The sequence below is a fragment of the Aythya marila genome (assembly GCF_965140915.1).
Source record: "Aythya marila genome assembly, chromosome: 3".
In the NCBI taxonomy this organism is placed as follows: Eukaryota; Metazoa; Chordata; class Aves; order Anseriformes; family Anatidae; genus Aythya; species Aythya marila.
In genome coordinates, this window is record NC_139044.1 from 93,756,864 (window position 1) to 93,784,719 (window position 27,856).

The window sequence follows — 27,856 nt, forward strand, 5'->3', positions numbered from 1 at the left end:
TTGACAGAAAAATATCTTTGTTTTTCTGTGATATGCTTGCAGGGTATGAATACAGCTTCTGTAGAACATTCTACTCAATAAATTAAACATGAAAAAGTGAAAGATGTTGTATATGTTTTGTGGATTGGACATTTAGAGCACACAAACATCTGCATATTTATGTTCAAAGTCTCACAGGTATAGCTCACGCAGTCCATAATATTGTAAATCCAGTTTAGATGCAACTAGTATAACAGGTATGCCTGACTAGGATGTCTGTGTAATGTTTCTGTCCCTGGAAAAGTACAGAAGACTTGTTTGCTTTTTTGCTGGGGAATCTGTAATTTGAACTCCTGATAATTTTCCTGCTTTCATGAAACTTTTTCATAAACGTCTTTCTCTGTATACCTTTTTCAGAAATAACCTTCCAGAGAGACAGCAATGACAGATTTACACATTTTTAACACCGGGTCATCTGTTTATGCACAGTACAAATGCCAAATTTAGCTGGTCTTTAAGGGGGAAAGAGCCAGCACAATCACTCAACTTGCATGTGTAGGCTTCAGAGTCAGGCTGCAGATTTCTCTGAGAGGGTCAGCCTTCTATTCTGTTCTGCATGTGGCAGGCAGTTACAGAGACCTACTGTTGGGTTGAATCACTCACGGTTGATGTGACAGCGAGAATCTAGTGGGATGCTGCCTTTGGTCTGCTGATTTTATTTTTGAGTGGTAGGCACTGCCCATACAAACAACTGCACCCTTAATGACTGCAGTAGCCTGATGGATAATTTTATTATTTTTTTTCACTGTTGCAGTGTTATGATCCATTGCAATCCAAGACCGGTGAGATCTGTAACCCCAGGTTTCACGACTTTCATTATAATATTTTTTCTAACAGTGTTTTGGTTGGTACAGATGCTATAAGCTCTGAATTCACTCATTCTGTACATATATGCTAAATTATTTAAGAAATTGGTGCAACTGCTTTCGGCCTCATGCTGCCTGCATTGCCTGCATGGTGCTCTGCTGCTTCCTTGACTCCGAGCCCCTGGCCTCTAGGTGCTCTGAAGGTTGCATGCTCCTCTACCAAAAAGGTTTGTCCCTAATGTGAGCTCACTTGTGCAGTCGTCCTGTTTTTCCTGTTTATTTTCTTGCTTTTGTAAGGACTGGATGAGCACTGGTCATTTAATTTCTTATGATGCTTCCAGGTTGAGCATCTGGGGGAAAAAAAGGAAGTTGATCCATTTGTGTGTTTTGTATTCCAGAACTTCAGTTTTAGACCCCGAAATCTCTGGGGCATCTTATTCAAATCCATGGGTTTGATTCTGGGTCAATTCTTTATACTGACCTCTACTATTATTTAGATTTGAGTGCATCTGAAAATGGCATGAACATGATATTTTTTTTAAAGTTTTAATATTATGCAAACAACTTCAAATAATTTTTTGTTGTAAAACTTGAAACCTAGATCTAAGGTGACTTTGAAACTGAACCCCAACCTAAACTGAATCCAGATATCTGTGCCAATCTGTTTTTATGTATTATCAAATAAAATATCTTGACATGCTGAAATTGTATGTGGTGTTTTTCTTTAGAAGTAAATTGACTCATACTGGAAATATGAAATGGGACCTATCAGCTATTACAGAGTCCTTTCATTTCTCTAGCAAAGGCTTTCAGTTTTAGACCTGGCTATATCTCCCATATATGAGATATCCACATTAACAATGATTGTTTGTGGAACACAGGTTTATTACAAAAGGACATTGTGTTTATACTAATAAAAATATTTTTATCTTTACGTTCTAGGCAACGATGTTTGGTGTAGGGGAGGTTGCTGTAAAATAAATCCTTTGTATTTAGTTTGCATCTTTGGTTGTGGCTCTGTCTGAGAATAGCAGGAGCTGTTTTCATCAAACAGATGATTACTTGGTTGTATGTTTTCCTCCTCAGTTTCTGTGTAGAAATATGTTTACAACATAAAAGCATCCTCAAACTTGAGGGCATTTTTGGCTTTTTAAATACGAAAAGATTAACTAAATGTGGAACGCCAGACACTCTAGTGGGATAATATAGGAAGTTTCTATTGCTGGATGTACTGATGGGCTGAGGACTTAAATCCTCTGAGCAATCAATCCACTGGCTTTTATGAATGCTTAGGGAAAAAAAGGAAATACATTGCTGGAAAAGAGAAATAAACCTTGTTGCAAAATACATGATGGGCTGATTCAAAAAAGACATATGTATGGTAAAGTCCCATGTATCATTACAACTGTCTGTGCAGAACAAGTAAAAGCAAACCAAAACTTGAAATAACAGTTTTCTTGTAACAAATGGATTTTGAGGAAAAACCTTAATGAGGAGGATAGAAAGCATATTTTGATTTTCTACTAAGTATAATAGGACTTTTGCTAAATAGCTTAATTAATTTCAGTGTTAATTCAGCAGGTCTAGTATGAGATAAATCCTTCCTTGGTAGAAGCATTGTCTATGTCTTATATGTGCTGATTTATGGGAGAGAATCAGCTATATGTTAACGATAGCTGCACTGGACTGCAAATGTAGACCAGGACTCACAATATATGAGAAAAGCTCATTTGTACTTAATATACTAGATAAATTGTTCCTGGCTTCTTAGGGTGTGACTGTACTGCTGTCACACTCCCAAGTTTACTCAAGGACTGTGTGATTTGCTGAGTAGGTGCGAGTCATGTAAGGGAAAACCCGACAGGATGCATTTTATATACCTGTTTTTTTCCTCAGCGTCGTGTGTTTTATTAACTTTTTTTTGTCCTCCTCCCACCCCCCACCCCCTTCAAAGGAAAATCTCCCCGAGACTTGAGGCAATTTTAGGAGTGAGAAAATGTGACCACAAACAATCTGAGCAGTATGAAATTTAACACTGTGATTTTGTTTTAGAGAGAGGAAAATACAAGTTGCTGGCTGTCATAAAATCCTAAGCTAAATCTTAACTGCATGTGTAGCAGTTTTTAAATCTGTTTAATATTTCTTTTTTCTTTCAGTCAAGCTGTTTCTTTCTCCAGTTAATAACAGGTTGTGGGATTAAATCTCAGCTTTTGATATTTACTGGGAAATGTAGTCTAACAGTTTATGAGTCAAAATCTACTTTGAATAAATTATCATTGCAAATTACAGCTTATGAAAGTTGTGACTATAACCCTTAATTACACTGTTGGCTATGCACAACTTGAAATCTCACTTGCTGAATAAATTTGTTTTCATTCGGAGTGCATTCCCGTCATTTTTAGAGAAGAGTGAATCAAGCCTAACCGACAAAATTTCCTGCAGAGTTTATTAAAAAGGTCACCTTCGTTTGCTAAACCTACCTAAAATATAAACATTTCTTGAATTAATAGGATGCTATTTTTGTCTGTTATAAGGGTTTCATATTCAAGGTTATGAAACTATATACTCATAAGTAGGCTCGCAGGAGCTTCCACGTTACGCCATGCCTTCAGCTATCTACATATCCTAAAATTGCTAAAATTAAAATTGTTTGTTGGGATATTCTGCAAGCTGGCAGGAAAAGAAGCAGTCGATAGGCAAGTTAGGTATATTACTGTAAGCTGGGGGGGGACTATGGGGGGGGGGGGTTAAAGCTTTGTCTGGCAACAGAAGGGTTAAGGACTTTTTTGCTATACCCGTTTCAAATTACAATGAGAAGCCTCTTCTTTCCCAGCAGGGTTGTGCTTACATTAGTCTTTAGATCTCTCTTGAAGAGAGCTGTTATATTTGTGCCTGCTAGAGTTGGAAATAACAGTTGGGAAGCTGAAAAGGGTTGAATGGATTTACAGAAGGTTTTTTTTTCAAGTAAATTCATGGCACCACATTAATTTGATTAGTACATGCTTTAGAATTACTTAACACTCAAGCGCTTCAAAAGATGTTAAAGTTATCACCAGGCTGCTGGACAAATATGTGTTACACCACCAAGGTACAGATCAAGACAAATCTGTGACTCAGGATTTTATCTTGGGAAGAGCGCAAGGTGTACGAAGAACTCAGAATAAGAAGGGAAGATAACTCTGGGAACTACAATGTGTCAGAAGAACAGCTCTTGCTAATACAGCTCCCCACCCAAGACCTGGTTATCTAAGGTTTATATAGGAATGCCTAGGTCAGCTGACAAAATACTGGTCTTCTGCTCCATAAATGCAGAAAAAACGATAACAACAGTGGAAAATTGGAAGTCTGAATTTCAGCTTTCTTAGAAATAACTGCAACCTGACACATTCCATAATATTTAAACAGGGTGGGGGGAGAGAAAGCACCAAAGATGTTACGTTTAGAGATGACATTGACATGAAGAATAGGTAAATTTTGTTTTTCAGCCTCTGGGAAAGCAGACCTCATAGGAACTCAAAACAAGTAGGAGAAAAGATTTTTTTTTTCCTTGTTCTTTTTCTTTTCAAAGATGAACCTAACTGCGCTCAAAGCTTTCGTGGGCTTGCTCTGGAATTGCTGGGTTCTGGTGGGTCACGCACAGGGAGGTTTAGGAGACAATCATGTCCATTCGAGTTTTATTTACAGGAGGCTGCGGAACCATGAGAGAAGGGAGATTCAGAGAGAGATTCTCTCTATCCTGGGTCTACCTCACAGACCCAGACCATTTTCACCAGGAAAGCAGGCTTCATCTGCACCCCTCTTCATGCTGGACCTGTATAATGCCATGACAAATGAAGAGGATACTGAGGAGCTGGAGTATTCACTAAAGGGATCCATGGCAGGGGAGAGCAGAGGGATACGGAAAGGATACCCTGCCTCTCCAAATGGATATTCACGGAGAATACAATTATCTCGCATGACCCCCCTGACCACACAGAATCCTCCCTTAGCCAGCCTGCACGACACCAACTTTCTGAATGATGCTGACATGGTCATGAGCTTTGTCAATTTAGGTAGGTCGAATTTTTTTATTTGTTGTTTCTGCTCTGTTTGACTAACTGTTAGCCTGATCTTGGAGGGCTCAGAGGGGCAAATCTCTCAGCCGGAGCATAACCTGTTCTAAAAGAGCAGGATTGGGCCCTGGCTGCTGCACCACTAGCAAAAGAAAAGTTGTACTAATGGTAAAGTAGCTACGTTGTAGGTGGCCATGGAAAAAGATTTTTCTCACTGTTTATATAAAGTCAGTTTCTATAACTCCCCTCTGCTGGCTTCTGTTTTCTTTCTTTCATTGATGTAATGAAAATTCTAGCCTTAGGCCAACTAACTCCTTTTTTTTTTTAAATCTCAAAAACTCAAACACTTATGCCTATTGCTCAGTTATTTCCCTTACTGTTTTGTTTAAAGCTCAGACATGAACAAACATCAGTTGTTAATATTTTAAAGCCCGGAATGTTATGAAGAGGGAAAAGTTACTCCATTTCTAGGGAAAAAAAAAAAAAAGAAAAACAACAAAACTTTCTTAGGTTATTTAGGGCTTTTTTTTTTTTTTTTTTTTTTTTTCTGTTTGTAAGAGTCATATTTTTATTATCTTTTCAGTTGGATGGCCGGATTTTAAATAATCTGTTGCTGTTTCTTTGTTATTTCTATTTAATAACCACAGGCTGTGTTTTATTACACTGCCATGGTGCTCAGAGTCTGCAATGGTTCTCAATTTTTGTCATTAATAAATTAAATAACAAATAGAGTATTAAACACCAGAAACGTGCAAGCAAGGAATGCTTTTGAAAATTATTTCAAATCAGACAAAAAACCTGATAAAACTAAATTATATTGGCTTCTGAGTATACTAAACATGCTCACCAGTTATGTTGTGGTTAAAAAAGCAGTTACAGATTTCTTTAATAGAAAGCAACTTAAATCTCATTAAGAAAGCTGCTAATAATTCATGAAATGTATTTACTATTTTTATAAGTATTTTAAATGCTGCAGGACTCATAAAGCTATCTAAAAACCTCTTGTTTGATCTGAATAGCAGGAGATTTAATTGAAAGCTTGAAGTTACTCAGTAAGCTCATACAAAATCTGATAAAACCTTGCTTTCCAGGATAATACATTCTGTAGAAACTTTTTAAACAATGGCACATGTTCTGAAATACCTTCAGATTATCACACACACTCTGTATCTTTTATGTCTACCAGGTCTTTAATCCCTGCAAAAGGATTAAAAATGTTTCCAAACACTAAATTCCTCAACAACTCGAAACTCTAGGAAAATGATACCCTAGAGTTAGTTGGCATAACAATAAAATTACTTTTCATTAATTATTTGGCAGATTAGGTGGTGTTTAATTCTGAGATCTTTTTTCCTTAAGAGTAACATTTGTCCAAACTCTAAATTCATTTGCTTTTTGCTCTTGCTCCGAAATAGCAGACTAGAAGAAAAAGAAATTCCTGTTTTTGGAAAATATGTGCCTCATCCTTAAGAAAGAGTTACTCCTTATCTGTATATTTCTTTTAAGTTATCATTGCACGACTTGATTCACTCATAATAGCTGGAGTCCATTGAATTTGAATTGGCAATGTTGTAAAGAAAAATGATAAATGCTCTGATCTCTTAAGCATTAGACAAGGCCCTGATCCTGTAAAAATTTTCCTCAAGTGTCCTGAGAAAAACCCTCTGTAAATATGTCTCAGACCATTTCATCAATGGCACTGATGGCTATTTACATGGGAACTAGCCTTTGATTTCAAGAAACATCTTTGATTGCAGGAGGACTTCTTGCACTGCATGAGTATAAGTCTCTGAAGGGTCAGTGTCAGATATCTACTGGCCTGAATCCGCTGCATTTTCCCAGATAAAACTCCTCACTGTAGGATTACAAGTTTCCACTGCTTTACTTTGACTGGGAAGTTTCTAATATTTTGTCTCAATTGGTTTGGAAGGCAGTGTTGCCTTGAGAAAGTCATTTGGAGAAGTTGAAGTCTATCTTTCATCTTATGTTTCTAAGCTGTGAAAACTGGGGGTGAGATGTGTTATTTTTTTCTAGTGGTTGTGATTAATAGACTCATTTAACTTACCAAAAAAAAAAAAAAAAAAAAGTAAATATCAGTTTTTGTTTGACCTCTGTAAAATTAAAATATACCTCAGCTTTTAGTGAGGCTAAACTTTAATTCACTACAAATTCCCTTCCATACACATTGGTTATTGTGGTTTATCACATATTCCACCATGTAGCTTGCATAAGAAATATTGACGACTGACATAGATTAGCTTCAACATTTTTATTAAACAATCCTATGTTTCAGTATAATTAACATAATAACAAAATAAATCATGGAAACAGGTAACCATTTAATATGATTTATGCCATATAAGATTGTGACAGATGAGGGCATGCTCTTTTAATGTAGAATGGGGAAAATATGCAGTGATAAGCGAATACTAACACTGTACCTTAAAATCAATAAATGCTGGTGCAGTGCAGTAATAACTCAACTGGTTTTAGATTAGAAGCCTCAGTCAACTTGCATCAAATTAATCTGCTCTGGAAATAGTATTCACCATGTTCATACTTGCACACCATTAATTACATAAGGTGTAATTATAAAGCTTTATTAATCTTCTTGATATTTTTAATTGAAACTTTTGTATATAATTGCAGCCAGTTATAATAATTTAAGACAAATCTATTTAAACAAGAAATATGTAGCTGAGATGTTTGATAAGAATAATGAAGCATTAGATTGAAAAGACTGAGTAAGATTAAAAATGAAGTTTTAAAATATTTTTCTATTAAAGATTAAAAATAGGAACTTACATGTTAATTTTGATAAAAATCAACCTGTCAGAGTTGCAAATACCTCACTTTCCAAAGCAAATTTAAAAAATAATCATCAAGGGAACTGCAATTATAAGACTGTCAAGCAACCAGGGAGAAAAACAAGACTGCATTTACTTCTCCTGAAGTTGAAATTGTAAACACCTGCTCTTTATACTGGAATTTATAGCAGAATTTCCATCTCTTTCTTTCTTGAAAGATACGACAAGACAGAGACTATGCCTTGTCCTGTATTTTGTATAAGACTGTGTGCATTGGCAGCTCTCCATAAATATTGATGATTGTAGCAGAAGAGTTAACTGGGGTTGGTCCAGCAGTCAAAGAATAAATCCTCCACTAAATACACTGGGGTTTTCAAAGATCTGATTATATCACCTACAAGTTCAGGACTTTGTTTTCCTCACTGGGTGTTTTTTATCCTGTTATATTTTGTTATATTGTTGCAAATCCCTGACTGTTTAGAGTTCTGGCATCTTCTTTTTGGCTGATCTCCCAAAATGACATATATAGGATACCCTTTTCCTCAGAGAACAGACGAATAATGCTCATGTAGCTCTACTCACTTTTCTGCTCACTCAAAATTTAGTTGGGGAAGGACTTTGTTAAGATAAATGTTAGCATTCCCACTCCTCACCTCTCACCAAAAGAGAGGGATTGTATGAAAAACATACATATGCCTGAGACTTGGAGAAACAGCAGCACTTTTTAAAAAACTACATTCAAGCATTTCAAGGACTGAATTTTCCATCAGCATCATAGTGATCATTAAATCCACTGGACTTAAGTGTTCCTTCTCATTCAATTCAAATGTTCTGTAGTTTCATTTGTTTACAACACATCTGTAAATTTTTCTCAAAACATATTGCATTTGCTAAGCAGCTCAACTTCTTTCTGCATATTTTCCTGTGAATTGATCTGTACTCTATATGATAGGGGATAAATATATAAAAGTTTTGTGTTTTTCTGTCAAGCTTTTTGTTCTTAGCATCTAAAATTAATCCCAGAGACTCAAATGTGAAGATCACTATAAAATGTGTGCCTTTGACCTACCCATGCTAATTTAGATAACAATGCCAATATTATGGAGATTTTTAAAGTAATTAATGCACCATCAAACGACACCTTATCTTCTTCACACTCAGTGTGATCCTGCAATCTTAATTAATATAATTAATAATTTAAAATCGCACCCACTGTGATCAGTTCTTAAATCAGACAGGGAAATCCAGGGGAATGTTGCCTATTAAAGGCACAGAAAGCCATTCATATTTCTTTAGTTTCTCTACCCCAAGGTCATACACTGCCTTGAAGATTATGTTCTTCTTTAAAACACTGAGCAAATACATAAATTCACAAGATTTACAACCCATTGTGTTCAGCTGAGAATGCTAACATGGTAGAGCACAACTTTTATAGAAGTGCTTTAAGAAACCTACAGTATATCAATCCACACTGAATACCTGTACAAACATATTTGCATTACATCTGAGAAAGAAAGGATTGCTAACTGCAATCAGATCTGGAGCGTATATAGTAGCTAGTTTCCTAAATTAAACTAATTCAGTTTCTACAAGCTTCCCCTCACAGCTAACATATCACCAGTGAGGGATATGGAGTGCTAAGCCATAAAATGTCAGGAATTGTGGAAGGGGAGTTGGGTTTGAAGGATACTTGCAAAAAGGCCACAGGATCATTAACTTCTCCCCTCAAAGCTTAAGAATGAATTCTCTCATGAGTTCTTTCTTTCTTTTTCTTTCTTTCTTTCTTTCTTTCTTTCTTTCTTTCTTTCTTTCTTTCTTTCTTTCTTTCTTTCTTTCTTTCTTTCTTTCTTTCTTTCTTTCTTTCTTTCTTTCTTATTCTTTTTTTTTTTTTTTTTCTTTTCCACTCAATTTCATATCTTGCTGTCTTAATTTTAACCTTACATGAATTTCCTTGGCTATGGTACAGTTTTAGTCTGTAAAATGCAGACTTCTAATGAAAATATTGACACAGCCTTAAGTAAAGTGACAGAAATAGTGCTATTATCTTGCTGTGGACAGAGAGATGCTATTACAGAGATAAAACTTGTTAAATAAAAAGTAGACCCCATGTCTTTATTTGTGGAGTTGGATTAATACCAAGAAAAAATGAGAGTGTGTTCTTGAAGCTATTTAAAGGCAACCCAAAATCAGTAAGAGAGTATTTTTCACTCTTTTATTTAAAATCTAAAGGAAATTAGATCCAGTGGGTCTGATTTAACTTCACTGGTATCTTGAAATCCTGATTTTTCCCTCCCTTGATAAAATTCTAGTCACTCAATCAGTGAGATGAAATAATTTGTTGTCACATTGGTACCCAATCAGTCATTAGAAATAACTTTTAATATGGAAGCATTCTGTATGCTGAAATTAAATATTAAGATAACTTTTTACAGAACATGTTTTTATTTATTTATTTATTCATTTATAGAACAAAAGGGCTTTACTCACAGACTTTACTCATTTTATTCCCTAAAAATCCTCACCCAATTCTTACAATTCATTAGGCAGATTTAACCAGTATTTGTGTAATGATACACATCGTTAGGATTTTTTTTTTATTTCAAGCAAGAAATATTCTTCTCCATATTCATTTTTGGAATTATACTACATTTGTTGTTTTCTATTGAAATATTTTATATTTCCTTTGAAATCTCTCATGTTACATGAACTTTATGAACTATATAGTTCTACCTCAAAATAGATTTGTGTGCTATCCATGAATATCATTTACCAAATAATGTTTTTATAACTGTCAATTAATTTTTTTTTTTGCCAAAGTTAACACTTTAAATCCAAGTAAATTATTCTATTTACCCAGCCAAAAAAATGTCAAGCTCTCCATTAACTGGGGCATAAAACTGTCTGACTTTCCTTGCCGACAGATTTGAAAGAAATTGCAGATAACTGAAGAGAAACTGATTTAGCAGATGGTTAGACGTGCATGGTGAAAAGCTATATATATGCATGCATATGTATAAATATATATTGTTAATAATATTTTTCCCATTGGGAAGAATGGCTGACCCAGTTCCGCTGCTTCTTTAGAAAGCACTGCTTTCCAGACTAAACACAGACTTTGGGTGGGGTTGTGGGGATTGTATGTATTGTACAGTACATATTTTCCCAGGAAAACACAATCTTGGAGTGACTCTGGCTAGCCATGAAAGAGAAGGAGGGCGGCTTGCAGAGACGCCTCTGTGTGGAGGATGTTAGGGGAGGAATTGGCCTGCCATGGACTGGATGGAAATCCTCTTGGTTCTCCTCCTAAACCCCAGTTTATATGCTTAGATAACGGGACAACTTTGGCACATATGTGGTCTCCAACACTTACTGCTTCTGTTATTTTTTTCTCTGGATGTTAAATTATGCGAGGAATTTCGCCATGGCTACCTGCCTGCTTACTGCCTGAGTTATGGGGGTAATTACGAGATGGGCAGTTCCTTTCTCTTCTCTTTTTAGCCATGGCAGTTCCTTTCAGCTTGCTTTCACAGGCCCACAGGCTAATAGAGTTTTGCAGAAAATTGATTGATTATAGTCTGATCATGCTAGGTGTCGTCTGGTGTTTCCACATAGCTGAGAATGAACAGTTTATGAAGTGCCAATTGCAGCCTCCAGCTAAAGAAAGGCTCCCCAGGGCTTCAGGAGAGCTCTGGCTGCTACCAGACTTAATAATTATTTCCCACACTTTCCCCCATCCTCTCCTGCTTGTCCTTTCCCTTGTCTTTAGCCCCCTCCGTCTGGGCAGGGTCACTGAACTTTAATTTTATGTCAGTGGCGTTTGGCTGGAGAAGGGATTAAAGGAAGAGAAGTGGTGAGACCAGGCGACGGCGTGGGAGATGGAGGAATGAGAAGAAAATGTCAGAGCACAGTACAGGCCACAGAGGGAGTAGAGGCCTCTTCTCAGCAGGCAGCGGCCAGTGGGCCTGAGAAAGTTTTGGGACAGACATGGCATGGGCTGGGAGACACTGGTGTTACTGGGGAGCCCCACATGGGGCACGGTATTGCAGCACTGAGGGCATTGTGCAGGCCAATAATGCTAGAGAATTTGGGGGGACAGAAGAGGGGAGTTTAATGGTAGGGAGAAGGTGAAAACAGACAGCGAGACACACACAGCGGAGAAAATGAGAGAGAACATGATAAATATGGATGACGAGTAAATCAAAGAGAAAATGAGTGGGGGTTTGGGTCTCCTTTTCCAGCAAGCTTTGCAGGTGAAGGGAACACTTTTCTTCATGATCCCTCGTGGCAGAGCAACTACCTCAACCTCCCCAGGCAAAACTTTTCATTCCTGCAAAATAAAACGCAGCCCTCCCCACCTCCATCCTGTGTGCAGGGAGTACACAGACGGGCTACTAAGGTTGGCAGCCATAAATAACGTAGAAGCTAGCTTTTAAAAACCGCAGGTTAGAGGATGAGGGCTGCCATGACGCACACAGAGAGGTTGAGATCAGAGGAGCAGCTAAAAGGGGTCGGGAGAAACAATGAATCCCCTTGTTCTGAGTCATATTTATGAGTGCTCCATTGCACCTAAAGTTCATATTTTATTGGTTAGGCCATGGGGTTTCCCCATTTGCTCATCTCTTAAAATAACACCCCTGGTTAAAATTTCCTATAAAACACAGAAGTGCTACAGCAGGCAGAACTTGTCAACCCTGACAACTACATTATTTGAGTTGGTGGGTGGGGTACACCTTGCAGGAGCTGCTTTGTTTGGGACTGGATTATGAACTTGTTTCAATATAAAAAAATGACTGTAAACTAACCAGAAAGGAGAGGTTTTACAGTGTGTCTCCCCACTCAGAAACTTCCTATGATTATTAAGAGGTGCTCCAAAAGGTGAATCTAAACTTCTAGTTTCCAACTCTTTTTTGAGCAACTGCTCGCGTGCAATAGATTGAGGTCAGCCACTATTATATAATTATATAATTCAATGGCATGTGTGGTACCTTGCCAGACTACAGCTTCTCTTTGTTCCCATTGTAATGCAGGGCAAATCGAGACAACAGTTAATGAGTCACAGCCTAGAAAGCTAAACCAGACAGCTAGTGATGGCAAATGATATATATCCATAGCTGACAACTGGTAGCTCTACAGAAGCAAAATTTCACCTAAATTTGTTTTTGGAGAAGGATCAGGGGGTGGCAGGAACTTGAACAGCTGAAATTTCTATTAGGTTTGTTTTCTACTGGCTTAGCAATATTATCCATTCAGACCCCACGAGAACCTGGTTTGTAAAATCCCTCTTGTAGTCTGTGCCTATTGAATTAAATTATTGTTGTTCTAATTCTCATAAATTTGACTATAGTTAAATTTATGAAACTTAATTCATTTTCTCTTGAAAATCTCTAGCCATGATCCAGCACAGTGATAAATTAATAATAATTTGTCTAGGTATACCCATTTAAAATATCCCATGTTTTAAAAAAGGAGAGGGAAGTAGAGATGAAATATTCAGTTGTAAGGTACCTCAAAATAAGTTCCCAAAAAAGTGTTGTGTTGGACTTTTACAATATGGATAGCATCAGTTTTGGAGGTAGAGATTTTAAGTTCAGTCCAGGCAAACCTGGTCTGCAGGAGATGAAAGAGCAGGGCTGCTAAATGTTTTGTGAGTCTGATTTTGGAGCAGAAGGTGGGTGGTACCAGATGGCACTGGTGTCTGGAGCCATGGGATTCTAGTGGCATGCTTTGCAAAAAAAGTTAGCAGAGAAATCAAAAGCATGGGTGTGGATAAAAACATATAGTATTGATGTGAAAGAATATGATTTAAAGAGGAGTAAGTGGTAGTGTGGATAATAAAGACCATGGAGCATGAGCAAGCCTAGTATACAACAACGTGACAGCTGTAGTCTTTGTGGTGATTTATGATGAGACAGCAGGGACATTGCTTTGGGAAGGTCCTTCTGTAAGGATCTTAGGGCTTCTATAAGCCCTGGACAAGAAGACTTTTTACTGTTCTTAAAAGAGACGGTTTTGCAAAATAACGAAAGAGAAAAACAAATACTAGAAATAAAGCACCAAATCTGACTTTTCAGACCTGGTGTAAAGAACAGCGAGCATGTGATTAGTTTTGCTCTTGTTCCCATATCATAGATTGGTGCCTCTCTGAGGCACGTGTGCATGCATATCAGTGTGTGTGCATGAGTGTGTGTATGTAATATAGCAAGCATGTAAATCTCTTCAGTTTTAGTCACTGGGATTTTTTCCCCTTTAAATCATAATATTCTTTCCCATCAGTACTATGTGGTTTTAGCAGCCCTGACCTTTCAAGCTGCCTGTTTGGGCCAGTGTTTATCAGATGACCGTTTGACCTCCTTGTTAATTGTACTTAATTACATCCTGTCGTAACATTTTGAAATAAGGAGGAGAGTTTATGGATCTGCTCCAAAGAGCTGAAGACTAAAACAGCAGAAGAATTCAGTGGTATGAGGTGCTGAGTAATCTCCTAGTTAGGTCAATAAGTGCTGTGCTTTGTCCAATTGATTGCAAAATTTGATCATTAAACTGCTCCATTTTGATCCTTAGTACTTCTCAGAATAAGTTCCTCAATTTTCATTATTCTGAGAAGGGCTTCTCCTCTCTGAATCTCAGCTTGGATCTTTTTCTAAAGAGATCAGGGAAGGAGTGAGAAACCTATCAACAGCACTGCAAGGGCTGAAGTTCACATATGATGAGATAAAAGAGATGAGCCTCTGTCACCACAAGCAATCTCCCTGTGGTTTTCCAAAACTTCAGAGTTCCTTATGCTTCCCTAGAATTGCTAGTTCCCATGAGCTTGAGAGTTGTATAATATTTGGTACAAGATTTTCTGTGAGTTGATGATTTATGGGAACGTCTAAGGGTTCATTAAAAAGCAGCAATTATCTCCTGTTGTTGCAGAAAAATAAAAATAAAAACAAATCAACACCCAGAAACAGATGCAGTTCTAGAAAATGGGTATTCTAAAGATTCAGAAAGCATCTTCAAACACTTCATATTTTATAATGCTTGTCATTATAGTTGATGTCTTTTGAAACACTTGGGGTTTACCATATTGCTTGTCTTCTCAGTAAAAATGATATATAAAAATGAGATAAAAATGCTCTCTCTATTGTTGTTGTTTCATAGCTCACTTTTCACAAACAGATTGTATTAAATTCATTTCCTAAAATGAATGAAGACAAAAAAGAGTGGAAGCTATAAAATAAAAACACAGGTGGTGTCTATGATGTATATAAGCATACATACACATACATATCCTTAACTGATTTAATATTTCAACTCTATTAATGTCAGTAGAACAGTGCTGATGAATACCAAGTACAAGTTTAGACCCAAGACTTTAAAAAACACAAGGCAAAGGAATGTACCTTCATTCTTATTTTATTAAAACACTGATAATTAGACTTACTGGAGAATGAAGTGTCATGAAGAATTAATTGTCTGTGAACTACACATAATTATGGATTTATTGTAAAAGGTTTATCATGCAGCATGTGTCACATTCTAGATAAAAAAAAAAGAACAAGCTACTTGGTGCTGTGCTGAGAAGCTGTAGGCTGATACAGTACTGCCCATGACTCTCACAACACAAAGTAAACGGAATTATTGCGAAAGCTCAAAATCTGTACCAAGACTTTCAGGGGGGCAAAGGCTAAACCCGCAGTTCAGCTATACCCAGTAGCATTTACACAGATTGATGTTTTTATATCTTGATTTAAATTACAAGCTTATATGACTAAAAAGAAAACACTGACTTTGCTGAATATCATAGTAAGGCAACCAAAAGATCATAACGTTTAAATTCTTTTTGGTGTTATCCTGTAGTAGGTATAACTGAAATCATACTATTAAATATGATGAACTTCAAGAATACTTGATATATTTTTTCAGAATTTTTGGAGGTACGTGCATTGTAACACAATATAATATTCTTTATTAAAGTAATTTAATATTATGTATTTTTTTCAGAATAAATTTCTTTGATTACTTGGCATGTTGCTTTATAAATGTCATTTTATAGTTTTTGAGATCAGTTTCTAATTTAACCACGTGACTCTTCAAAAAGTGGTACTTTTTATCACTTCTTAAGACATTAAATTATTAATCATGGTTAGTGAGGCTGTATATAGACCACATTTTACAAGGAGATAGATTTATATATATATATTAAGTACAGTCTAAATAATATTTTATAATATATATATACATATGTATATTGCCATATATTCCAACAATGAAATATCCAGAGACAGTTTATGCTAAGGAGTGAATACCAAGTATTTTAAGTTCATACTGCAATTCACTGGGTCAGAATGGAGGGACTGATGCCATTAGGATTAACAATATTTTCCCCCCATTTTGGTTTCCCAGCTGTTGTGTTCTACTTAGTCTATATTTACACGCATTCATTAGAAAGGCAAAGATACTAGCAAATGTGTATGTACAGAAGAAACCTGATGTTCATCAAATGAGTGAAACAGGCACACACATGAGCTGAAAGCTGGGCTCAATGGGGACAGCTCCTGAATAAGTTATGAGAAAAAATCCAGACTTGCTCATCTCACATTTGCATTACCATTTGCTGCCATACAGGAATGAAGCTTCTTTTATTAATGTTATGTCACCTTGGTCAGTGAGATTTACTGGGCTCCATTAAAATCTGCTGGTTCAGCTTGTCTTCAGGCAGGGAGTGTGGTCTCATCAAAACAAAACTGAAAAGAAGATGCCATAACGCTTCCAGTTTTGTAGATAGGCAACAGACAGTTCTGAATTACTTTATAAAAAACTAGGCCTATTACCAAAGATTAGGGCAGTAGTCCTAGAACTCTGCGATCACCCAGGATACTGCTTTTGTAAGTAGTTTGTCAGGAAATAAGTAGATATACCATTAAACATTATGTCTATATATATATCAGAAATTCAGCCCCAGGTGGAATAACAGTGAGAATGCAAGTATTCAAGTATGTCCATCTAGACATGGGCCTGGGCAGCCTGCCCTGAGTGTTGCTGCTTGAAAAGAGAGGTGGACCAGGTCACCTCCAGAAGTCCCTGCCAACCTCAGCCTTTCTGGGATTCTGTCATCACAAAGGTTCTTAGTCTTGTCTTCTACATTGACACTAATTGTTTCTGCTTTATTATTATTATTAATTGGTTTATTGTTGTTGTTGTTGTTGTTGTTGTTATTTTATTGTAATTTTGGAAGTGGGGTTATAATCTTACATGGACAATTGCTGAGTTAACACTTCTATGTGTTCAAAGTTTTGTGCTATTTCTTTCTCCTTCGGAAATTGTCTTGCGGTTGGTTGGTTGCTTGGTTGGTTTTAAGTAATTTTGACACTCCTGTATCTTTCTTTCTGCATTTGTCCAAAATAACCTACTGCAAGGGATCACCACGTGTTCTTATGTTACATATAGCGAATCTGAGCTTTTTTTCCCTTTCCTCTGGCAGTGTAGGTATAATGCCGGATGGCCAGCCCAGAGATCTTTTAGTTGTTCACTAACAGCCAGAGAGTTTCTGTGCTGAAAGAGGGTTGAAATAATCATTAACTTAAGATTTAATTTAAGCTTCTTTCAGGGAAAAAAAAAAAAAAAAAAAAAAAAAATCAGGTGCTTTTTCCTTCCCAGTGAGGGCACTTATTCATTATGGGGAATTATTTGTAGGTGAAATGTTCTCTCCTTGCAATGAATGAATCATAATCTGATTAGACCACCAGAACTGTAGAGGAGAGGGTGCAGCCTGAATCAGTGTAACGAGCTGTTATAATCACAGCTAGCTCCCAAATTGGCAGTTAAAACCTGTCCTATGAAATTGACAGAGCTCACCACCTCTGCCCACTCTCCTGGCTCTTCTTCCCCTTCCCCTTCCCCTTCCCCTTCCTCCCCACCTTCTGGGGACTGTGCTTCTGGTCCCGTAGTTCTGTTTACCAGAGTTTAGGGTCTCCTAGGCAGGGTATGCGGTTAGCCAAGAGCAAGCAGGCACAGTGCAAACCTCCAAAACAAGGCTAATGACTTATAAGATGAAATTCTAATCTCTTCACATTTCTAACTTTTAATGTGATGATTCATTCAATACAGTGATTAACCCAATATGCACGAAGTATAAATCTGATTTAAGTAGAGCTAAACTAGCAAGAAACATGGCCTGAGATCAGCTATTTTTTTTGCAAAAGTGTGTATCCTATATAAAATACAGCACATAAAAATGAATTTCAAATTATTATGTGTAATAGGCATTCCTTGACTCTGAGTGAGATGATCATGAATGTTTCCTTCCTTGCCATTATTACAGCTGGACCTATTTTTATTGATTATTTTTTTTTTATTATTGAATGGGAATGGGTAGTATTAAAATACTCAGATGTGAGTACAGGCTAAGCAGAAAACAGAGCCTGTTTGGTCATACCCAGTTTGACACACAGAAACAACTTCCATGGGTGCTCTTATGACAAATTCCACTGTGGGGAGTGGCTGGAGCTTATTAGACAACCTGTTTGAATGGTAAATGGTGGAGTAGCTTGGAACTGTTGGGTTGGAAGTGAGTAGAGGGTTAACGTGAACAGGAACTAAGAAGATGTGGGAAGATAGAATGTGCTTTAGTGTTTAGCTTTTACTCCCCTGCCAGTTGCCCTATGATGATATATGCCCTTTCACCCTTCTTAGAAGTTATGTTCCATCTGTATACTTTTACAGTGTCAAAACAGTTATAACTTACACCTATTTTCTGACCATTGGATCCCAGAGGTGTAACTTTTGTTCCTATTCAGTTGCAGCGGAACCCAAGAGGGATTTTTTTTAATGTCATTTGTTAACCTCGAGGTTGTGTTGATCTGACATCCTGACTTTCTCACACACTCAGAAACCTGGGAATAATTGTTAGTTTTCTTTGCGACAATTTGTGATTAGAGAAAAACAAAATCACATACAAGATAAAGTAGAAGTCTATTGACAGAAGGTATCAAAATATACTGGTTTTGCTAAAGCCCATGAGAAATAGACATCCTTGAAAATACAGAAGTAATTAACAATCTCAGTCATGGTAGAGTAAGGATTAGTTAATTTATCTATGCATTAGCTCAGAACTGCATAATGCAGTGATCTTTTCTCTATCTGTTCTATTATTTATTTATTTTTTGGAAGTAAGAATCTGTTTTTCCCTGATGAAACTGAACACAACCAAAAATCTAGTGGACATGCATTTTTAACATAGGTATTTATGATCAAAATGTCTTTGCAATACAGGGTGACTTAAAACAATGATGAACCACAGGCTTCTACTTGTTCCATTCAAAACAGCAAACTGCACACGATCCTTTCTTCATCGCCTCCCCCAAACATTTGGTTGTGATGTTTCCCTCTCTTGGCACACTGTTGACTGCCCAAAATTAGACCCAGTAAGACCTCTTATGTTATTCCTAGAAGCTGTGTTCATCTGGACTTTCAGCCACTAAATTTATGGAAGATTCAACTGAGATACATTCTACCGCTATTGCTGGAATTAAAAAGGGCATATATGTAGTGTATCATTTGTTGTGCTTTGTGCTGCATCTGAATGTCTGAAGTCAAAGTTTTGCATTCCAGAGGTTGAAGAGATGCAGCACATTATACTGTAGCAACTAAGAAAAAAATAGATTTTGAAGAATGGCTTTATCAACTACCCTTTAAATTTGGTTTGTGGTAATATGCAGATGTAGGCTCTCACAGTACTGTTCACTTCCACAAACTGTGTTACAGCAGGAATCACCCAATCTCTTATTCAGGTTATTTGTTCCTACTGTTGCATTGGCCAGGATCAGGCCAGCATAAGAAAAGCAGGGTGCTGCTTTTTCACTTGTTCTGTATCAACAACTGCAAGCTTTCCAGCATTTAATTATCATTGGAGCAGCTGCAGTGTAGCACTTGTTTTGACTTGTTGAGCAAGTGCATTTGACTTGGAAGACACTGAAAACAGTAAATTGAATGAATACCACATGTTTACCAGTGAAATTTTCAGCAGAACAATGGCTATTGAATGAAAAACAGCAATTTCATTAAAACAAATATTTTGTCCCATATTTTGAATAGTGTGAAGTAACAGAAAGGCATCATAGGTAATCTCATGGTGTATAGAACATCTGGGAGATTGTGCCTGAGAAAGAGCAGCTCAGTTATGCCTCTTTGGTCTAGGCGTCTGTTTAGGTCTGTGCTTATAAAAGCTGCTGGCAGGCACTGCGCTATAGTTCCTGGGAAATCTTTTCCTGCTCACGGGAAATGCTGAAAGCTTTTAGCTACTGAGTTCTAATTCTCAAAATAATTCCAGAAAAAATGAAAAAGAATTTTATCATTTTTACATATTCTCCTATATTTTACAATGCCTTTGTAAATTTTTCCATTATTTGCCTAGTCTCTGCCTACCACTCTCTAGAATGTAAAAATCATATAATTTGAAAGTCTACCTTAAAAAGAACTCAGGGTTTCAAACTATTTTCCTGTTTTTACTTTTTCAATTTTTTACTGTTGTTGTTAATTGGTAAAAATCTATCAGATCTTATTAACTACAACAAAAAAATTAAGAACTTAAAATTCAATAATAGAAGAGTGCTTTACTGGTCATTCTCAAAAGATGTAATACTAAATAGTTGGCTAAGATCCATGAATATCCTAACTTATTTTATTTATTTATTTATTTATTTATTTATTTATTTAGATTTTTTATTATCATTTTAGCATGGGATATTAAAGCACTTTTTTTTTCTCCTTTTCACTCTTGCTCTAGATTCAGCTGCAGTCACTGAAGGTTTTCTCATTGACCTTATCTTGCCTTGAACTACTTCGCAATTCATGCATTTCAGTAGTTCTGTGCAAATATGGAAGGGATATTCTACCATTAGAAGTCTGGATTCAATAAACAATAGATGATTTTTCATTTATTGAAACTGCCACTAACTGCATAGTATTTCATCAAATAATTTTCTAACTATCCCTAATTTAGTTAACCAAAATAGCTAAATGTTGCTCATTGATGTCAGTAACTGCTTGAAAATAAAGACTTTAGTGAAATAACTTTAAATTTACAGTAGTGAAACTTGCCTCAGAGTATGACCTACCAAGCCTTCGCCTTTGTGTTTTAATAAGAAAGTATATATTTTGTAAAACCAATTTACATCACTCTTTCAAAACCACATCTGTAAATCTGTAATTACTTTAAATACAACCAGCCTAATAATAATAAATACAGAGAAAGTCAAATATACAGCACTGCAATGAAGCAGGTTTTTTTTTTGTTTGTTTGTTTGTTTTTGTTTTTTTTTAATGAACTGCTACAATGAGAAATGTAAGATATTTGAAGACTTATCCTCCTTAATTAAACAAAATTCTCACTGATTGCAGAAATCATTTTGCTTCATTTGGAAGAGGATGAGAATCAGAATTTGGACTAAGACTCCGATGATGAGTTTGATGCTTAGGATAGGATATGAGTGGAATGTAGCTCAAGAATACAGGTAATTCTGGGAACAGCCATCTTCAAATGCCTACATTTATGATATAAGGTATCCCAATAAGACTGGTCTTGGGCTTTGAGTATTCACTGATCTTCACACAGATGAGTATTCACACATCTTCATTCACCTTTTATTTGCCTAATAGACCATTCACCAAGGAAACAGAGGATGCGGTCTTGGTTCCCACTTCAACATGGAGAGGGAGATGGGAAGGGAAATGACATATTAAGTCTAAATCACCCACTTTCCCTTACTACAGGCTTCAGAATAGAAGTGGGGGCCCTAGCCCTCACTTGCTCTGCTGATGAAAATGGATCTCAATTTGGAAAGAAATGCAGTAGATTTGGTACTAAAAGAAGAACAAGCAAGTGGTCATATGACTGCAAAGCTTTGTAGTTAAAAAATTCAGATGAATGATTATCCAGTAGATGCCTAATATCAATAAATGGATTAAAAAGAAAAAAAGCAAAACAAATACAGGAACAAAATTTGAGATATATATGTATATACATTTTATTTTTTTTTTCATTTTGACCACCAACTCCTGTTTTTGTGCAGTGGCCCAGGATGTCCCACCACTGAGCTACTCCATATCCTGGCAGTTAAGATATAGTCATTGAAAGTAGCTGGTATGGGTTGAAGTGTTTGTTGAGAAAGGACTGTTTCTTACTCCTATGGACTGCAGCTGCAGTTGACCAAAAGAGAAAGGTAGATAAACTCGTCTTTTCTTATTATGGACTGATGCAAGGCAGCTGACCCTTAAAAAACAGAAGTGGCTCTCCAGTGACTGTGTCAGGCTCTGGTGTCCGAAACATTCCTGTGAGCGCAGGTGACTATTTTTGTGAATTTTGATATCTAACTCAAAATAAATTTCCCGAGTCTTGATCAGGATTCTTTTAATTTTATAAAAGCATTATAACCTTTTACAATTAAAGTAGCTTTGCTTAGACAAGTATTTCCTTTGTCTGCACATTTTTTTAAATGATCACTTTTGGAGAGTATTTTTCATCATACTTGATCTTTAACAGTACACTCAATTGAAGACTTTTTTAGAAGACTAATTCTTATACAAAAGCCAACAGACAGAAAGAAAAGACTTCCATTTACTTCAACAAACTTTGAATTAGAATTTGTGTTCTGAGGAATAAAAATATGAAAGATATACTTCCTGAGATAAGCTTAATTTAACTTTCTTAATGTTTGTATTCTACAGCCTGAAAGCCTACACAAAGTTAAAAAGCTTTAAAATGTATATTTTTAAAAGTCTGGCCTTCCTCAACTGAGAATCACGTTCTACTGAATGTTCTTAAGTTCTCTGTAATGCATTTCATTAACATATTGACATCTATAATAGCAAAGCATCTTTCATTCTGCTCTGGGATCGGACCTTTTCTTTTGTCAATACACCCTATAAAACCTTTTTGCCATATTTTGTAAAAAGTGTTGTCATTTCTCGTAGTCTAATTGTAGAAGAGAGAATGGGTTTCCAGGATTTGAATGCTGGAGAACAGAGCAAGAATGAGGTAGATAGTTATTTGATGTCTGTCTTTTCACAGTAGCACAATAGCTAATTCCTAGGGCCTCTGACCTTTTAGTGTCCTGTAACAGAGTACTTGCATTAATCTGTTGCTTATCTGTCACCTACCACATTTGATATTTCCAGCCTCTGCTTTCAATTATCAGTCATTAGAGGCAGCACTGAGTAATTTCAGGAGAAAATGCCTGGAACCTTTGACCTGTTTCTGTCAGATAAGCACAAGTGTTCACTGTAGATAAACTATCATTTCATTATATTCAAGATGTAAACGAGTGTCGTTTGTAGTGTATCGGCTTACTGTAACCTTTATCACCTTGAAGTGATTAAAACTGACTGGTTTACTTAGTGCTTATACAAAGAATCCAGAGTCAAACAGTGAAATTCAGTGAGATTAGTGTAAATGGCCCCTTATAATTACATGGTCTGTAAGACCATGCTTTGGCATGTATAAGTAGTAGTTAAACAGTTACATAAGTTGATTAGGGAAGCTTCACTATTTGTGAATGCAGTTGAGATCCTAAGACCTTATGTTGTAAAATCAGCCTGTTTCAACCTGGCTTTGGTTTGCTCCCCACTTGCTAAAGAAGCTTTCACTTTCCATACATGTCACCACATACCAGCCTCTTCAGGAAAAGCAAAACACATGTCAGTGGGGAGCTAACTGCTAATGAAGGAACACGTATAATAGTCCCTCATACACTGTGATATAAACTTCTTGCCAGCACTTTTTACATTTTTTTAAGCTCAGTCAGACATTTATAGCTGAATTGATAATATACTGATTACTTATTGCACATCCATCTGTGTGATTTATACTTGTGTTAATGAAAATTTGTGAATAATACTTTCTCTTCATATTAAAGATGACTAATTTTTCCAAAGTATCTCTGTGGTGTAGATTTGCCTTCAGTCTTTTTGTGATTGGGCTGAGTGTTAGTACAGTGTGAGTATTTCATCAGTGAGCCACATGGGTGGAAAATATCATTCTTTCCTATCTTACACACACAGGTGTTTGTGATATTCCCCTGAGCTATGATTTGTCTGATGTAACCGTAGTGCTGAATATATTAGTTTCAGGTGGTGTAAAAATATCAGTTCAAAAACCTGGTGCTAGGAATCCTGATCAATGACAGCAAATGAAGAGTTTTGTTGTAATCAGAACTGACTATATACTAGTTCTTTTTAATTACAAAAATGATATGCCTCTGATGGTTAAAAAAGGACTTCCTGATATTCTGGTCAACTATTTTTTAGATGCCGTGATCTGTCCCACAGAGAAGCTTTTTGGCAGATGAACTGAGCAGAGCTGGAATGACATGAGAATGATCTGAAAGAACAGAATATTTAAAAAAAATCTTAACCTGTATTTTTTGGGCTGCCAGTGCTAATGCACTGAAATAAAAATACTTGAGACATGGTGCTCCTCTGCACTCCATGTCATTTCAGCAGTGCAATGGACCCGATAAGACACCTTACTGTGCATTCAAAGTCTTTCCTAACAAGACACTTTTTAGATGTAGAAGAGATCTAGGTTTGTATATTATTTTCTGTATTAAAATACTCAGTATCATTAAATAACATTTATCTTTTATATTTTGTAATTCAAGTCACTAGACAATACCACAACATTGTTTGTTTTGTTTTTTTTGTTTGTTTGTTTTTTTTTCCAGTCTGCTATATAATGCAAGATCTTGACTTGTCTAAATTCATAAAAATTGTTTTTATGTTTTGTGCTTTGGCTTACAGAAATTTACGGGTTGAGAATCTGGCTCCGATGCAGAGGGTGGGACTTCCCTGGAATCAGAGTTTTTCATGAATTTTAGTGCCTGTTTTATACAACCCTTTATTTGTGGAGTCTCTTGCTACTTCTAGACCTGCCTTGCCTGCCAATTCTGTCCTGGCAAATCTAGGCCTAAGGAAAATCTGAAATTCTGTCCCTTTCAGATGGCAGTGCTGTCTCTTCCTGGGTTATATGTGGATAAGTAATATCTGTGTTAGCTGTAATAATTAATTTGGGGCTCTACAGACAAGGGCTATCAGTATTCCTCCAGCAGTTGTGAGTGGTCCTGAGAGAATCCCGTCGGTGTTATTGCAGTGTGTTGTAGAGGTTTGTGTCCAAACTGCAGTGTATATGGAGACAACTGCTGTTTCCAAACTAATGTTATTAATTAGAATGTACTTGTAAGAAAGTAGACAAAAAGAAACCTCAAACCCAAATAAAAACAGCTCAGGCCAGGAGTACTGGCATTTAATACTTTTACTCAGTCTAATTCTCCAGTGCTTACTCACAGTGAGTTGTGCTTAGTTACCCATGAATGCTGGTAAATACTTGTTGAATAAACACAAACCCAATATATTACTGCTACATTAATTCTGGCTTTAATATATCTTTCATTTGCAGATTATTGACATATCTGTCCCACGTTAGCCCAGCAATCCTCAGCTACAACATTAGAAACTTGTGGCAGACTCTTCATACTAGAAAAATCCTCCCTGGTTCAGAGCATTTGCATATGCTAATCTCTGCCAAGTCCTTTCAGAAATGTACATTTAAAAAAAAAAAAAAAAAAAGGCAAACAGACCCCAAACCTCAAGTTAGATCTCTGTATATATCTCACAGCTTAGAGCCAAGCAGCGGAGCTGCTAAATAGACCGTATCCTGTTTCTCTTCAGTAGCAGCCCATTCATCTCCAGGTACAGAGCAGCCCGTTTACATGCTTCTGCCTCTTTTCTGCTTTACTTTTTCTACGTAGTGTAAGATGGCAAACCCACGTAAGCCAAATACACACTTGAGCCAAGTAAACCTTGCAGTTAGCAGACAATTTTCCTTTTGTCAGCCAAGAGAAAGTTATTTTCACTGAAGATAAAGTGTTCTTATAGCCTATATATTTTATTTTTGGTGATTCTTAAGGCAACACAGTTTTGTATGTTTTCAAAAACTGTGCTTATAAAAACAAGAATAGTTTACATTTTTGCAGGGATGAAAGGGAAGTGTACTGTAAGGGATAGCTCTGTGGCCACAGGTGACTTAGCTGCTAACTACTGCTCTGAAAATAATGTAAATACTTTTGCTTCAGTTGCTTTCATTTTAATATGTCCATAACCATAACTTTATATGGCAACACCAAAACAGGTTTTTCTTTTGGCAGATTTCTGTTTTGTAAGGCTACATATGCATTATAACATGCATACTACTTAAATATATGTACAAACACATTGTGTACAAATGCATTGTGTATGTATGTAAATGTATGCAGATGTAAACATAAACATGAATATATAAGTATAAATATACATCTATTGTAATAATACATATATTTTATTGTTTATACATGTAATGAAGTAATCTATACCTACACATTTTCGGAACTGAGGTTGTTCCTCTCTCAGATCTCAGGACTGTTAATGCCAAAACTCAGTAAGAGAGCAAGGGTTGTAGGATGGAGCGTTTAGTGCAGCTGGGTGCAGTCACAAATCTTTATCTGGTTATCTGAATTGAATCCCAGCTCTGAGTGTTTGGCTTTGTCCACCATCAGTCCGGCAATGCACCTCAAGAGGAAGGTAGAATTTCTCCACTGCCACGGGGCACTAGGCACAGCTTCTTCACAGGTCAATGTTACACTCCATAGAAGGGAAAACCATGGATGATTTTCCTTTCCACATCTCTTAAATCGAACTATTTGTCCTGGAGAATGGTTATCAGACAATTCTCTATTGTCTGATATGTTCAGACAATCTATGTCTGAACTATGGCCTGTATGTTCACTTGCCACATCAAAACAGATACTTCTTTGCAGGAGTGGCTCCCAGCTCAGGGCCAGAACCGCAGCAAACATCTGAATTAGCCCAAAATCAGTTGTACAGTGAAATCAGCTAAAATGCTTTGTCCACTCCACTTTAAAATTCCGTGTGATCCTGAATTAAGCAGTAATGAGTTTAGTTGTTTTGTTTTGTTCTTTAAATTGTGGTGTCAGAAACTCTGGCAGCTGCCCTGCACACCCTTCCTGTTTGAGGGGGCGCCTCAAGCCAGGAACACCCCTGCCTTTGCTGTTGGGGTGCCAGAACCTCTCAGCCCTGATTCACGGCTCCTTCTGACCACTAGCAAGATGACACTGATGCCATTAGACTACAGCATGTGTTAATTTATACGCGACCACTTCTTGAATATATAGTGGTTGTAGTGCACTTTAGCACTACTTCAGGATTTATTACATTGAGAGGGAATGATCAACTTTCCTCTCAGCTGCCTGGATATTAGTGGCTATTAGTGTTTTCCAAAGTCACCTACATCTCTGGCATTACTGCTGCTGGGCTTACAACTAAACTGAAGTCCTAAATCCTTCTGCAGCTTTAAGTTTGTCCATATTTCTAGTTACTTTACAACATGCCTTCTTTCTTTTTCTTTTTTTTTTTTTTTTTTAATTATTATTATTTTTTATATTCTTTCCACTCTGGCTTCTGGAATTTTTATAAAAGCCACTGAGGGTTTTTCCTTTTGAACTGAAGACACTTAGCTTGTGGAATTTCCTTTAACTGGAAGTATGTCTGGGCTTGTGGTTTTATTATTTGCACAGTTTTATATTGTCCTGTTTGTTTACTCCTAAGCATGGGGAACACTCTATTAAGCATGGGAAATGGGTGTTGTCTCTCACTTTGTCTCTTTAATTTGCATTCAACTCTTTTTCTAACAGTTGAAAGAGACAAGGACTTCTCCCACCAGCGAAGGCACTACAAGGAATTTCGGTTTGACCTTACTCAAATCCCACATGGAGAAGCAGTGACAGCAGCTGAATTCAGGATATACAAAGATCGAAGCAACAGCCGCTTTGAGAATGAAACAATTCAGATTAGCATATACCAGATCATCAAGGAGTATCCCAACAGGTACCTTGCCAGCATAAGTGTGTTATGCCTGAAACAATGTCCCAGGTTTCTATCTGAATTAGAGAGGTGATAACTGACCATAAATGTACCCTTGGCAAGGCATTATTGCTATCGCTGTGGCTTGTGTTGCATTAAGTCCTAGGCAACGACAACAAATACTGAGCAAGAATAAAACTTATCTTAAATGTAATTTATTCCAGGTTTATGGAGAGTTGCATATCCAATCACATCAAAC

At 36.7% G+C, this 27,856-nt stretch overlaps 1 protein-coding gene across 3 annotated transcripts in view; it reads left to right on the forward strand.

Moving 5' to 3' along the window:
- Positions 1 to 3,742: 3,742 nt before the first annotated feature.
- BMP5 (bone morphogenetic protein 5) overlaps positions 3,743 to 27,856 on the forward strand; it is a 55,510-nt gene continuing 31,396 nt past the window's right edge. The window contains exons 1-3 of one of the 3 annotated variants that reach the window (XM_082756841.1): positions 3,743 to 4,312; positions 4,530 to 4,897; positions 27,429 to 27,621. In XM_082756841.1, coding sequence (XP_082612967.1) covers positions 4,302 to 4,312; positions 4,530 to 4,897; positions 27,429 to 27,621 — 572 coding nt within the window. In that variant the 5' untranslated portion in view covers positions 3,743 to 4,301. Of the gene's footprint in view, positions 4,898 to 27,428; positions 27,622 to 27,856 lie in introns of all 3 variants that reach the window. The other 2 variants (XM_082756842.1, XM_082756840.1) reach the window with 2 other exon arrangements.